Source organism: Panthera tigris, chromosome B4, assembly GCF_018350195.1.
Source record: "Panthera tigris isolate Pti1 chromosome B4, P.tigris_Pti1_mat1.1, whole genome shotgun sequence".
NCBI classification, from domain to species: domain Eukaryota; kingdom Metazoa; phylum Chordata; class Mammalia; order Carnivora; family Felidae; genus Panthera; species Panthera tigris.
Window position 1 is genome coordinate 34,759,401 of NC_056666.1, and position 14,337 is coordinate 34,773,737.

General features: G+C 40.9%; 1 protein-coding gene and 1 long non-coding RNA gene across 2 annotated transcripts in view; one reads left to right on the forward strand and one right to left on the reverse strand.

Moving 5' to 3' along the window:
* Window positions 1-14,337, reverse strand: part of CACNA1C (calcium voltage-gated channel subunit alpha1 C) — a 257,802-nt gene that overhangs the window by 13,596 nt on the left and 229,869 nt on the right. Inside the window, exons 36-38 of the mRNA XM_042991494.1 lie at window positions 13,280-13,382; window positions 3,547-3,648; window positions 367-494 (exon numbers count right to left, since the gene is read on the reverse strand). Of these exons, the coding sequence (XP_042847428.1) occupies window positions 367-494; window positions 3,547-3,648; window positions 13,280-13,382 (333 nt within the window). The remainder of the gene's footprint in view (window positions 1-366; window positions 495-3,546; window positions 3,649-13,279; window positions 13,383-14,337) is intronic.
* On the forward strand, window positions 442-13,910 carry LOC122240268. Its single transcript, XR_006219740.1, has 3 exons — window positions 442-501; window positions 2,359-2,509; window positions 13,299-13,910. It is a non-coding gene; the product is annotated as an uncharacterized LOC122240268 (long non-coding RNA).

A 14,337-nucleotide genomic window follows, 5' to 3' on the forward strand; every position in this document is an offset into this window, starting at 1 on the left:
CTGAGAGGGTTTATCTGTGTGTGCTAACTGGGGATGTGGTTCGGGACCTCTCTTGTCTGCCCCAGAGTGGAAGAATCCATTTCTCCACCCAGGAAGGATAAAGGGCTGTTCCAGAACTTCAGCAGAGCTCCATAGAGCTCTGGGGAGCTGTGAGGCGGGCAGGACTGTGGAGGGCAGGGTGTGTGGGAAGCAGTATGTAGCCCCTTCACACACCCACCTGTAGAAAGGCTTGGAACTCTCAGAAAGTTTCCTTCTGAAGGGACCTGGCCTCCAGCCCACTGATGACAGACTTAAGCCTTAGCCAGAGGTTGGAAGAAGGTGACCAGGCCCTTCCTTAGGGTGTGGACCCCCCTCCTCACCCCTCACCTGCAAGGACAGGGCGTTCCTTTGGGAAGGCTTGCCCACAAGGCCCTGCTCTTTGCGCTTCTTGAATTTCCGGAAGTACTCTTGGATCAGGAAAGTAGCATAAAACTTGCCAACGGTGACCTCATCATCTGAGACGTGAGAAAAAAAGGACAGAAGGGTGATAAATGGGGGAATTCAGTTGGGCTTCATTAACTTTTTTCAGCATCCAAACTTTCTTAAGTTTTTTAAATTTAATTTTTTAAAAAGAGGTAGTCTATTAACATGGTTCAAGAGGCAAAAATATACTAAAAGGTATACAGTGAAAAGTCTTTTTACCACCCCTCCCCCATCTGCCTAGTTAACACCTTTTAATAAATAACCTTTCTCAAATTAGTTTGAGTATTTTTCCAAAGAGTCTTTCTGCAAATGCTTTCTGAATATAAGCAAATATATTCTTATCCCATCTTTTTTTTTTTACACTAGAAGTAGCCTATTGTCAAAATTATTTCCCACCTTGTTTTTTTTTTTTTTTAAGTTAAAAAAATGTATAAAAAACTTTAGTGGTGCCTGGGTGGCTCAGTCGGTTAAGCGTCCGACTTCAGCTCAGGTCACAATCTTGCAGTTTGCGAGTTCAAGCCCCACATCGGGCTCTGTGCTGACAGCTCATAGCCTGAAACCTGCTTTGCATTCTGTGTCTCCCTCTCTCTCTGCTCCTCCCTAACTCATGCTCTGTCTCTCTCTCAAAAATAAATAAACATTAAAAAAATTAAAAAAAACTTAGCTTATATTGCTAACTCATTTTTATTGGATTCTAAATAATTTTTAGATGTTTGCTTTTGAGAGAGAAAGTGCAAGTTGGGAAGGGGCAGAGAGAGGGGGACTGAAGATCTGAAGCAGGCTCTGCCCTGACAGTAGAGAGCTTGATGCAGGGCTAGAACTCACAAACCATGAGATCATGACTTGCATCAAAGTCAGACGCTGAACTGACTGAGCCACCCAGGTGTCCCTATTTGATTCTAAAACTTGAGATGCCCATCATAAACTGACCAGTCCCCTAAGTGCAAACAGTTCTGCTTAAAGATGGGGTTTGGTGTAAGGAGCACCTTCTCCTCTAAGTCTAGGTTTTTCTTATAATTAGATTGGGTTTTCTTACCATGTGGCTTGGCTGAGTCCCTGCTGGGCTGGACACCCAAGTTACACATGACATAATCAGCCTCTGTCTTGGGAATGAACCAGGTGGTGGAGAAGCCAATGACTCTCCAAGGAGAACATTGCATGCCCTATGAGTAGCCCCTTGGTTCCATCTTCTTCTCTGGGAAATGGGCCCAGGAGATAGCTTGTAGGTTAGATATAGGGGCTTGTGATGGTTCTCTTACTCCTAGTTGTACTTTAAGAATAGCCAAGTCTACATCAGTGATGACCTTCTACATGACAAAGACCTCATTACCATGTGAGAGGGAAAGCCCTGAGTTCCCTGTTTAGGGTAGTTGGGGAGGAAGAGCGGTAGGGAAGAAAGAGCTTGGAGTTCTAGCATCCCTCAGACCTGGGTTTGGATTCTGAACCTACTAGGTACTCACCATGTAGTCTTGGGTCAGCTACATAGTTTTGAAGAACTTCAGTTTCTTGAGCAAACTTCATAGTAACGTTATAAGGATTAAATAATGTACAAAACGTCAGATGATGCTTGGCCTGTGTAGGTGACTTTTCACTTAGCTCCTGTCCTGCTTCCCTTTGGGAAGTGGTTCTCAACAGGGGTGGTGGTGTCACATTTTAAGGAGTGTTTTGGGATTGCGTGGGACTTTCTTTTAGCTGTCACAGTGTGCTACAGGTATTAGGTGGTTCCAGATGTGTCCCTTAAAATACAGGCATGTTTTACACAACAAATAATAGCTTTGCAATCTGCTAGATGTCCATGTGGGGACATAACCTGTCTATAACTATCTAAGCTAAGAACCTAACTGCATTTTACATATGAACAGAAAATAATTTTTTGCCTGCTTTTAATATATCCAGAATTTTCCAGGAATATAACTGCCATGTAAATTGATGGAAGACCATATTTACTTTGTTTCCACTTGGTTAAGAGGGGTTTACGTTTTGGAAAATTGTATCCCTGATGGCAACACTGCTCGTGGTCTGAGTCACCTGCGGTCTGCTGTGGTCTGTAAGTAGTCACCTACTTACATTGGTCTGCATTTGTTCTATGTATGTGCACATATGTAGGTGCATGTATGTATACATACATGTGGATATTATATTATTTAATATACTTAGTTATCCCTCAAAATGATAAACACAAAATGTCAATGATATTCAATATCATCTTAGTTCCTTTAAACACAAACTTATTCATCATATGTAGAGCAAGTATTTCAGTTAACTATGACTTTTGGCGTAGTGTCATAAGCCATAGTGCTTTAGCGTGTATATATTGAAGAACATTTGACTTTAATGTATTTTATATTAAAGTGTTATATTAATATTTTGGAAATTATATATGTTGTAGGAAGATTATTATTTTCATTCAGGGTAGTAGTAGGAGCATTATAAACTTTTTGTTATGAAAAGGGGCTTTGGGTTTGACAGGGTAGAGAAACACTGCCCTAGGAGAAACAAAAAGAATTTCAACCAAGAGAGGATCTCAGGGGATTCTTTTTCCAGGGCACCATTATTTCCAGAGCAAACAGCCTGGTAGTTTATGGGGAAACTTATATTTGCAGAGTTTCCTTGGAAATTCTGTCAAACCTCTAAGTATTGAGGGGCCTTGCTTGGTCTTGAAATGTAGGATTGGACCAGATTTCCAAGCTGACATTCTGTATCTGAGTTTGTGAAGGGCATGGCACCCTTGTCCCTTCTTCTTTTTAAAAAAAATTTTTTAACGTTTATTTATTATTGAGAGACAGAGAGAGACAGACCGTGAGCAGGGGAGGGGCAGAGGGAGAGGGAGACACAGAATCTGCAACAGGTTCCAGGCTCTGAGCTGTTAGCACAGAGCCCGACGTGGGGCTTGAGCTCACAAACCGTGAGATCATGACCCGAGCCGAAGTTGGACGCTTAACCGACTGAGCCACCCAGGTACCCCTACCGTCGTCCCTTTTAACCAATAGCACCTTTGAGCCCCACACACAGGGCCTGGGGAAAGCAGGCCTCCCAAGACCCTAGTAGACTCAGAAACCAGGCAAGAGATCCTGAAGTACTCACCACCTGCAGGGGGCACCACTTGGTCTAGCAGCTTCATGCTGGTACGCTTCCAGATCTTCTTGATTATGGCCCGCAGCTCCTCATTGGCTTGTTCTAGGTTCCCTGAGGGGAGGGAGATACAAGGCTGAAAAGGATCATCAGCCCCTTGGGGCCCTCCCATGGAGTGGGTCCTTCTGTGTAGAGTGGGAAGCCGCTACTGGTGGCATTTTGCCCCACAGAGAGACATGGTCCACGAGCTTCACTCTCTCTCTAGGCTACCTCCATCCATTTCTCTTTGTATTGTTCTCTGCACTCTTACTTCCCCCTCCCTCCATTCCCTGTCCAGTGCAATTCCTTTTTGCTTCCTCTCTGCCTGCTGCTTGGGCCAGCCACTGGTATCCCTTCACCCCCACATGCTGCTTCCTTGTGGGTGGCACTTGGAGCAGACCAGACAGCCTGCCCTGACTAAGCTCAACAGCCACCTGCCAGAGAACATGAGGGACTGTTCCAGTGCATGGCATTTCTCATGGGCCTCTGTGGGTGATTGGGAGGTTTCCCCCACATAAGGCATAAAGCATCCATACACAGGGGAACCTTGGTGTCAAAGCCCTTTTCTGAGTCTCCTGTGGGGAGGATGTGGCAAAAAAATTTCTACTTCTACCTCAGTGTAGAAGTAGAAATCAGTAGACACTGGGTTCTGTTTTGGAGTTTCTCTGGGTCTACTTTTTCCACTGGTAAAACAGACTTAATTTGATGCCACTGGTGGTAGAGCAGCTGAAAGAGAGGATATGGTGGGCAGTAGCCTAAATTCTGCCTGAGCTATCTCCCACCACCACCAATATATACACACCCTGCATGGTCCCTGGGACTGTGACTGATGGATTTTACTCCTGTGATTATATTATATTATGTGGCTCCTATCACCTTAAGATAGGGAATCTAGGTGGGCCTGACCTAACACATGAGCTCTTCAAAAGTAGAGAGTTCACTGGTGCAAACTTCCAGTTATAAAATAAATAAGTCCTGAGATGCAATGTACAGTATGGTAATTATGGTTAATAATACTGTACTGCATGATAGTTGCTAAGATCTTAAAAGTTCTCATCACACACACACACACACAATTATAATTATATATGGTGATGGATGATAACCAGATTTACTATGGTGATCATTTCTTAATATATACAAGTGTGGAATCATTATGCTGTATATCTGAAACTAATGTAATGTTATATGTCAATTGTACTTCAATAAAACCAAACCAAAACAAATAAAAAAGTAATGCATGAAGAAGGTCAAAAGATAAAACTAGAGAGTTGTCCCAAGTTGGAAGCAGAAGGAATAGGAGGTAGCTGCTATGGCCTGAGAGAAAGCACACACTGATGCTGTGAGCTAAGAGCCAGTCCTACAATGGCAAGAAATGAATTCCTCCAAAAACCTAAATGAGCTGGAGCTTCTGGAAGAGGACACATCCTGATCAATATCCTGATTTGGCTTTGTAAGACTCTTAGCAGAGAACTCAGCTACTCCATGGCTGGACCCCTGACCTTTAGAACTGTGGGATAATAATAGGTATTGTTCAAGCCAAAGAATTTGTGGTAATTGGTATAGGTATAGGAAACCAATACAGGGGTGTTTACTGCTACTACACAGGGGAAGCAGTATGGTTGAGAGCTCTGGTGTTAGACTATCTGAGGTGAAATCTGCCCTGTGGCCACACCAGAGCGTCTCCTGTGGAAAGTGGTCCAACAGGAGTAAGCAGAGGTGGCAATGGAGAGAGAGTGATGGATTCCTGAGTCCCCTGTCAGATCCAAAAAGTACCTGGAGCCAGAGGATAATCCTGGGCATTCCAGTTATGGAGGCATCCCTAACGGTTAGGTTCACTTCCTGGTTAGGTAGTTAGTGGTTTCTGACATATACAATGAAAGAGTCATAATTAAAATAATGCTCAAATAAAAATGCTTATCTTTTGTAGTGGGTTGAATAGTGTCCCCACCAAATTCATGTCCACATGGAACCTTAGCACATGGCCTTAGTTGGAAATAGGGTCTTTGCAGATGTTACTAGTTAAGACAAAGTCATACTTCATTAGAGTGGACCCTAAATCCAATACTACTGGTGTCTGTATAAGAAGAGGAGAAGACACATGGAGACACACAGAAAAAAGGCCATGTGAAGATGGAGGCAGAGACTAGAGTGATACAGCTATGGCCAAGCAATACCAAGCATTGCTGGCCCCCACCAGAAGCTAGAAGAGAGTCACAGAGCAGATTTTCCCTTGAACCTTGGGGAAGAACAAATGTCACCCATACTTCTCCCATTCAGTAGGTTGCCTTTTCCTTCGCTGTGTGAAATTTTTTTGGTTTGACGTAATCTCATTTGTTTATTTTAGCTCTTTGTCCTTGCCTGAAGAGACTGGTCCAAAAATATTGCCAAAACTGACGTCAAAGAATTTACTGCCTATATTTTCTTCTAGGAGTTTTATTGTTTCAGGTTTTACATTCAAGTCTTCAATCCATTTAAAATTTATTTTTGTATGTGGTGTAAGATAGTGGTCCAGTTTCATTCTTTTGCGTGTAGCTGTCCAATGTTCCCAGTACCATTTATTGAAAAGACTTTTCCCCCATTGTATATTCTTGCCTCTTTTGTCATAGATTAATTGACCACATGTGTGGGTTTTTTTTCCTACACTTTCTGATTCTATTCCATTGATCTATGTGTCTGTGTTCATGCTGGTACCATACTGTTTTGATTAGTATACTAGCTTTGTAGTATAGTTTGAAATCATGAAGGATGATACTTCCAGCTTTGTTCTTCTTTTTCAAGACTGCTTTGGTTATTTACTTTTGTGGTTCCATGTACATTTTGGGATGCTTTGTTCTAATTCTGTGAAAAATGCCATTGGTATTAAAAATTTTTTTTAATGTTTATTTTTGAGAGAGACAGTGTGTGAGCGGGGGAGGGGCAGAGAGAGAGACACACACACACAGAATCCGAAGCAGGCTGCAGGCTCTGAGCTGTCAGCACAGAGCCTGACATGGGGCTCAAACTCACAAACCCTGAGATCATGACGTGATCTGAAGTCAGATGCCTAACTGACTAAGCCACCCAGGTGCCCCGCCCTTAGTATTTTGGTAGGGAGTGCACTGAATCTGTAGAATGCTTTGGGTAGCATGGACATTTTAACAATATTAATTCTTCCAATCCATGAGCACAAAATATCTTTCCATTTATTCATGTTGTCAATTTCTTTCATCAATGTCTTAAACAGTATTCAGAGTACAGGTCTTTCACTTCCTTGGTTGAATGTATTATAGGTATTTCATTATTTTTGATACAATTGTAAATGGAACTGTTTCCTTACTTTATTTTTCTGATAGTTATTAGTGTATAGAAACAGTGATTTCTGTATGTTAGTTTTGCATCCTGTGACTTTACTGAATTCATTTATCACCTGTAATAGATTTGGTGGAGTCTCTAGGGTTTTCTCTACACAATATCATGTCATCTGCAAATAGTGACAGTTTTACTTTTTCCTGTTCAATTTGGATGCCTTTATTTCTTTTTCTTGCCTAATTTCTGGCTAGGACTTCCAATACTACGTTGAATTAAAGTGGTAAGAGTGCACATACTTGTCTTGTTCCTGATTGTACAGGAAAAGCTTCAGCTTTCATCACTGACTATGGTGTTAGCTGTGGGTTTGTCATATATGGCCTTTATTATGTTGAGATACATTCCTTCTATACCTACTTTATTGACACTTTTGATCATAAAATGAATGTTGAATTTGTTAAGTGCTTTTTTCTGCATCTATTGAGATCATCATATGATTTTTTATCCTTTGTTTTGTTAATGTGGTATATCACATTGATTAATTTGTGGATGTTGAACCATCCTTGCATCTCTGGAATAAATCTTGCTTGATTGTGATGTATAATCCTTTTAATATATTGTTGAATTTGGTTTGCTAATATTTTGTTAGGAGTTTTACATCTATATTATCAGGGATACTGGCCTGTAATTTTCTTTCTTGTGGTATTTTTGTCTGGTTTTGGTATCAGACAAATGATACCTTCCTTCCTCTTTAATCTTTTGGAATAATTTGAGAAGAATAGGTACTAACTCTTCTTCTTACATTTTTTAAATTTATTTTTATTTTTTAATTAAAATTTTTTTTAATGTTTATTTTTGAGAGAGCGAGAGAGAGACAGAGCATGAACAGGGGGAGAGGCAGAGAGAGAGGGAGACACAGAATCAGAAGCAGACTCCAGGCTCTGAGCTGTCAGCACAGAGCCCGACATGGGGCTTGAACTCTATGAGATCATGACCCAAGCCAAAGTTGGATGCTTAACCGACTGAGAGAGAGAGAGAGAGAGAGAGAGAGAGAGAGAGACAGCGAGCTAACAGGGGAGGGGCAGGGGGGGGGAGAGAGAGAATCCCAGGCAGGCTCCACACTGTCAGCACAGAGCCCAATGTGGGGCTTGAACCCATGAACTGTGACTATGACCCACCCATGAACCATGAGACTATGATCTGAGCCAAAACTGAGTCAGACACTTAACCGACTGAGCCACCCAGGTGCCCTGATACTAACTCTTTTTTAAATGTTTAGTAGAGTTCACTTGTGAAGCTGTCTGGTCCTGGACTTTTGTTTTTCAGAAGTTTTAAAATTACTGTTTCAATTTTATGAATTGTAATTGGCCTATTCATATTTTCTATTTTTGTGTGTGTGTGATTCAGTCTTTGGAAGGTTATGTGTTTCTAGGAATTTATTCTTTTTTTTTTTTTTAGGTTTTTTGATTTGTTGGTATATAATTGTAGTAAACTCTTACCCTTTGTATTTCTTTTCTTTTTAATTTTTAAAAATGTTTATTTATTTTTGAGCAGGGGAGGGGCAGAGAGAGAGGGAGACACAGAAACTGAAGCAGGCTCCAGGCTCTAAACTGTCAGCACAGAGCCTGACGCAGGGCTTGAACCCACGAACCGTGAGATCATGACCTGAGTTGAAGTCTGACTCTTAACCAACTGAGCCACCCAGGCACCCCTTACCCTTTGTACTTCTGTGGTGTCAGTTGTAACTTTTCTTTCATTTCTGATTTTATTTATTTGGGTCCTCTATCTTTTACTCTTGAGTTTGGCTACTGATTTTATTTATCTTTTCAAAGAACCAGCTCTTACTTTCACTGATCTTTTCTTTTCTTTTTTTTTTTTTTCCCCAATCTCTATTTCATGTATTTCCACTCTGGACTTTATTATTTCCTTCCCTCTACTAATGTTGGGCTTTGTTCCTCTTTTTCTAGTTCCTTTATAACATTAGATGGTTTATTTGGGATTTTTTTTGTTTCTTGAGGTAGGCCTGTATCATTATGAGTTTCCCTCTTAGAATTGCTTATGTTGCATCCCATAGATTTTGGAAAGTTGTATCTCCATTTTCATTTGTCTCAAGGTATTTTTGTTTGTTTGTTTCCTCTTTGATTTCTTTGTTGACCCATTGGTTGTTTAGTAACAAGTTGTTCAGTCTCCACATGTTTGTGGGTTTTTTTCCAGTTTTCTTTTTGTAATTAATTTCTAGTGTCATACCATTATGTTTGGAAAAGATGCTTGATATGATGTCAGTCTTCTTGAATTTCCTGAAACTTGTTTTGTGGCTTAACTATCCTGGAAAATGTTCCACGTGCAGTTGAATAGAATGTGTATTCTGCTGTTTTGGATGAAATGTTCTATATATATTTATTAAGTCCATCTGGTCCAATGTGTCATTTAAGGCCAATATTTCCTTATTGATTCTCTGGATGATTTATCCATTGATTAAGTGGGATATTAAAGTTCCCTACTATTATTGTATTAATGTCAATTTCTCCCTTTATGCCTATTAATATTTGCTTTATATATTTAAATGCTTTATGTTGGGTGTATAAATATTTACAAATGTTATATCCTCTTCTTGGATTGAATTTTATCATTGTGTAATGCTCTTCTTTGTATTTTGTTATAGTCCTTGTTTTAAAGTCTATTTTTGTCTAATATGAGTACTGCCTCACTAGCTTTCTTTTTGTTTCCATTTCCCTGGAATATCTTTTTGCATCTCTTCACTTTCAGTCTCCGAGTGGCTTTAGATCTGAAATTACTCTCTTATAGGCAGCATATAAATGGGTCTTGTTTTTTATCTATTCAGACACCCTATGTCTTTTGATTGGAGCATTTAGTCCATTTATTTTTGATGCGATTATTAATAGGTATGTACTATCATCATTTGGTCAATTGTTTTCTGGTTATTATTGCAGTTCTTCTCTGTTTCATTTTTCTTCTTTTGGTGTCTTCCACTGTGGTTTGATGGTTCTTTAGTTATGTTGGGGTTTCTTTCTCTTTATTTTTGTTTATCTATTGTAGGTTTTGGTTTGTGGTTACCATGATGTTCATAAATATTGCTCTCTCTCTATATATAGCAGTTTATTTTAAGCTAATAGTCACTTCAGTTTGAACAAAACTTGTTTTTAGTTTGAACACATTCTAAAAGCACTACATTTTTACCCACCACCTGCAATATTTTATGTTTTTGATGTTATATTTGATATATTTTTTATTTTGTGTATTATTTACTTACTGTAGTTATAGTTAAATTACTATTTTTGTTTTCTTAATATTCATACTATCTTTTTTTAAATGTTTATTTATTTTTGACAGAGAGAGAAACAGAGCATGAGCAGGGGAGGGGTAGAGAGAGAGGGAGACATAAAATCTGAAATAGGCTCCAGGCTCTGAGCTGTCAGCACAGAGCCCGATGTGGGGCTTGAACTCACAGACCACGAGATCGTGACCTGAGCTGAAGTCAGATGCTCAACCGACTGAGCCACCCAGGCACCCCTATTCATACTATCTTTTTAAGTGGCTGATTTACTGGTAAATATAAGTATATAAATATATATATTCTCTTTATCAGTGAGTTTTTTCTTCATGTACTATTTCCAGTTATGGCCTTTTCTGCTTAAAGAAGACCATTTAACATTTCTGATAAGCTTGGTTTAGTGGCGAGGAACTCCTTTAACTTTTGCTTGTCTAAGAAACTATCTCGCCTTCCATTCTGAATGATAACCTTGCCAGGTAGAGCATTCTTGGTTGACAGTTTTTTCTTTCAATACTCTGAATATATTATGCCACTCACTTCTGGCCTGCAAAATTTATGCTGAAAAATATGATGATAGTTTTATGGGGGGGTTCCTTTGGGCATAACAAGTTGTTTTTCTCTTGTTGCTTTAAAATTTTTTCCCCTTGTCTTTAACTTTTGACAATTTAATAATATTCCTTGGTATAGGTCTCTTTGGGTTCTCTTTTAGGACTTTTTGTGCTTCCTGGACCTGGATGTCTGTTTTCTTTCCCAGGTTAGGGAAGTTTTCAGTCATTATTTCTTCAAATAAGTTTCCTGCCCCCCCGCCCCCGTCTCCTTCTGGAACCCTTATAATGTGAATTTTAGTGCATTTGATGTTGTTCTAGAGGTTTTTAAAACTATTCTCATTTCTAAAAATTCTTTTTTCTTTTTGCTGTTCTGACGGGATGATTTCCACTATTCTGTCTTCCAAATTGCTGATCCACTCTTCTGTATCATCTAATCTGCTGTTGATTTCTAGTGTATTTTTCAATTCAATTCTTGTATTCTTCTTCATCTCTGTGACTTCTGTTTTGTACTTTCTTATATTTTGTAACTCTTTGTTGAAGTTCTCACTGTGTTCTTTCATTCTTATCCTGAGTTTGGTGAGTATCTTTATGGCCATTACTTTGAAATCTGTCTGGTAAATTACCTATCTCCATTTCATCAGGGATTTCTCCCCCCCCCCCCCCGCCCCCGGGTTTTATTTTTCTCTTTCATTTAGAACATATTCTTCTGTCTCCTCATTTTGTTTGACTTTCAATTTTTGTTTCTACAAATTAGGTGGAATAACTACCTCTCCTATTCTCAAGGAGTGGCCTCATGTAGGAACATCCCCTGTGTAGATTGCATGTGCCTGGAAGTTTTGGCTGGCTGGCTGGAGTTGAAGCCAGCATGGCCTCAGGGAGTCAAGGGACATACGGTGCATGGATCACCCTGATGGAATGGCTGGAGCTCAACCGACACTGGCTGGGGGTGTCCTGGGGTGCACTGAGACCAGGTCACCTTGGTGGGTTGGCTGGGGTTGGTGGGCATGGGTGGGGGCTACCTGGGGGAAGCTGGTGTGGGCTAAGGGCCTGGGGCTCATTGGAGCAACCCTATCAAGCCAACTAGAGCACTTAGACCCTGCTCTCATCTGCATTATCAAGGTGAAAGAGGAATGTAAACAATGGTGCTTTTTGGTACCTCCAACCTGGAAAGAATTCCAGTACTCCCCCCACCATTTAGTGGATGTAAATGGATTTCCTTCACTTATAGTCCTGTTGCCTGTTTTCCCCCTGTGTCTCAGGGTAGGTGAGTCTGGGTGCAGGTCCCTCAGTGCTATCCCTCCTCACTGCAGGTCATCACATTGGTCAGGGTGTTCCCATGGTTACCATGTTTTCATCTTTCCTGCCATTCTCTGTGTGGCGCCTCTAACATTTGTTGTGCAGAAGCTGTTTTTCAGGATGAATTGCTCTATATGTGGGTGTAGATTTGGTGTGTCCTTGGGAGGAGGTGAATTCAGGGTCTTCTTACACCAGAATCTCAGACTGCCTCCTTCAGCCTTTGTTTCTCTTTAGTTTGGCAGCATAACTTGAACTATTTTCAATTTTTTAAAGATTAGCTCATTACTTTGACATGTGTCTTGCTGGCCTGGTTCTTGTTTTCCTTCATTGTAGATGTTTCTATTATTTTGTGGAAGGATTTAACTGAGAAATGGCACTTCTTTGGATTCTTCACTGAACTGAATTCCCACACATCATTATCATTCTTATTTTACAAATGAAGAAACTGAAGTAGAGAGAGAATAAATGCCTTATCAAGTTTTAAACAAGCTTCAACAGCTGACTTTGAGGCAGGTGGTCTTTTGACCACACTCTAGGAAACATTGTAATTAAGCTAGAAGCTCTTGGAGAGCAATTGCATCTTCTTAGGTACATTCTATATAGCCTTTTCCACAGAGTGGTTCAGAAATACTTATCAATTACAAAGACAGCTGATTATCTCAGCCAAGGCTGCTGCTAGCCCATAGGGCACATTTGTGCAAACCAGAAGGCATCCCTTCAGGTGGACACATCCCTGAGGGAGCATGGCCCGGCTAGCAAAGCACAGGTGAGATCTTAACCCATACCTGTCAGCTAGCTGAGCACCTTGATCCAGGCACAGCCTGTATAATTGTATGTGATTACCTTGACCATAATCACCATTTGCCAATATGACCCCTTCCTGACACTTCTAATTTAAAAAGAAAGGTAAACATTTGAGAGATCCACACAGTCAGTAAAATTTCATTTAGATGGGGCTTAGTCCTGTTTCAGGTAACACTCATCACCTTCTGCTTTTGAACTATAAGCTATGACTTCAAGATATCACCCAGAATCATTCATAGAAATTGATGGAAAGCTAGGGTTCAAAATAAATAGGCTAAAGGCCAAAAGGCCATTCAAGGAGCAAAGGAAACATGAGCAGGCCAGGCCTCTTCAGCATGTGAAGGTTATCACTGAGCCGCTGCTCTGATACACAGGATGGGAAGATCCTGGGAGCACTTTATAGCCTATTGGTTTCCTCTTTTGTTAACCTGTTAGACCTTCTGAATGGCTCTCCCAGTGGCCCTCAGATGACCCTTACCTTCTGTTTTGATCCGCAGGGCTGTCCGGACTAGGGCAAACAGGGTGGCATTGAACATGACAGTCCCATCACTGTTCAGAGGCATGTTCATGGAGACCAGGCGCTGGAGGAGAAAGGGAGGCAAAGCTGGTGATTACAGCAAACAGTTCTCAAAGGACCTACAGAGCCACCATGGCAGGAGAATGCCAGGAGGGAGCCTTGAAACTTGTGTGTGTGTTGGGAGCAGGTGGGGGTTGAGGCATGGGTCACTAAAATGTATTCAAAATCTGTTCTGGGGAGAATCTCAGCTCTGCCATAAGTACTTTCACCCTACCACACAGAGTGAAGGAAGAATGGAAATTGTCCTTATTAGACACTTGCCTCCACAAAAGGATGGTAAGCCCACACAACCCCCTCCTCTGCTCAAATGTCTGCTCAGGCATATGGGTGTGCTTTCTACTGGCAACGAAGAACAGCTGCATGCCAGGCATTTGCCAGGAGCCCACCTGCCAGCAGCATTCATCCAAAGCCTTGACAAGAGAGACAGTAATGGCAGGTTTGCATGCAGGAGGTGTAGTGTATCTTCTTTTCTGTATATTGAAAAATATACCTCTGCATCAAGCTGAATTAAAAGCTTGTTGACTGGATTGGATCAGATTGCCCTTTTCCCTCCAGTCTCACCACCCAAAATAGCTGCTATTGCATTGTGCCCTGGTGTGCGGCCCTCAGCACACACCAGAGTAATTATGAGAAAGAGCACCATTCTGGCATCTGCTCTCAAGATGTGGTCAAAGATCTTATTCGTTAGATCATATGGTGTCCCATTAACCATAGTGCCAAAAAGGTTTATAATTTTCCTGAGTGACTGGATCTTCTTGACTCTCAAGGACAGTGTGAATTGTGGACTGGCCATGGGGAAGCTCAACACCCAGGCAGTCTGGAAGGCAGAAAGACACACTGTCACCTTGTGCAGGCCACATTTGTCCCTGCTCTTTTGTCCATTGTGCTTTGACTTTACATTTAATTTGTGCTCTATTTTTTGGTCTTATCTTCTATACCCTTGGAAATCTTCTAACATC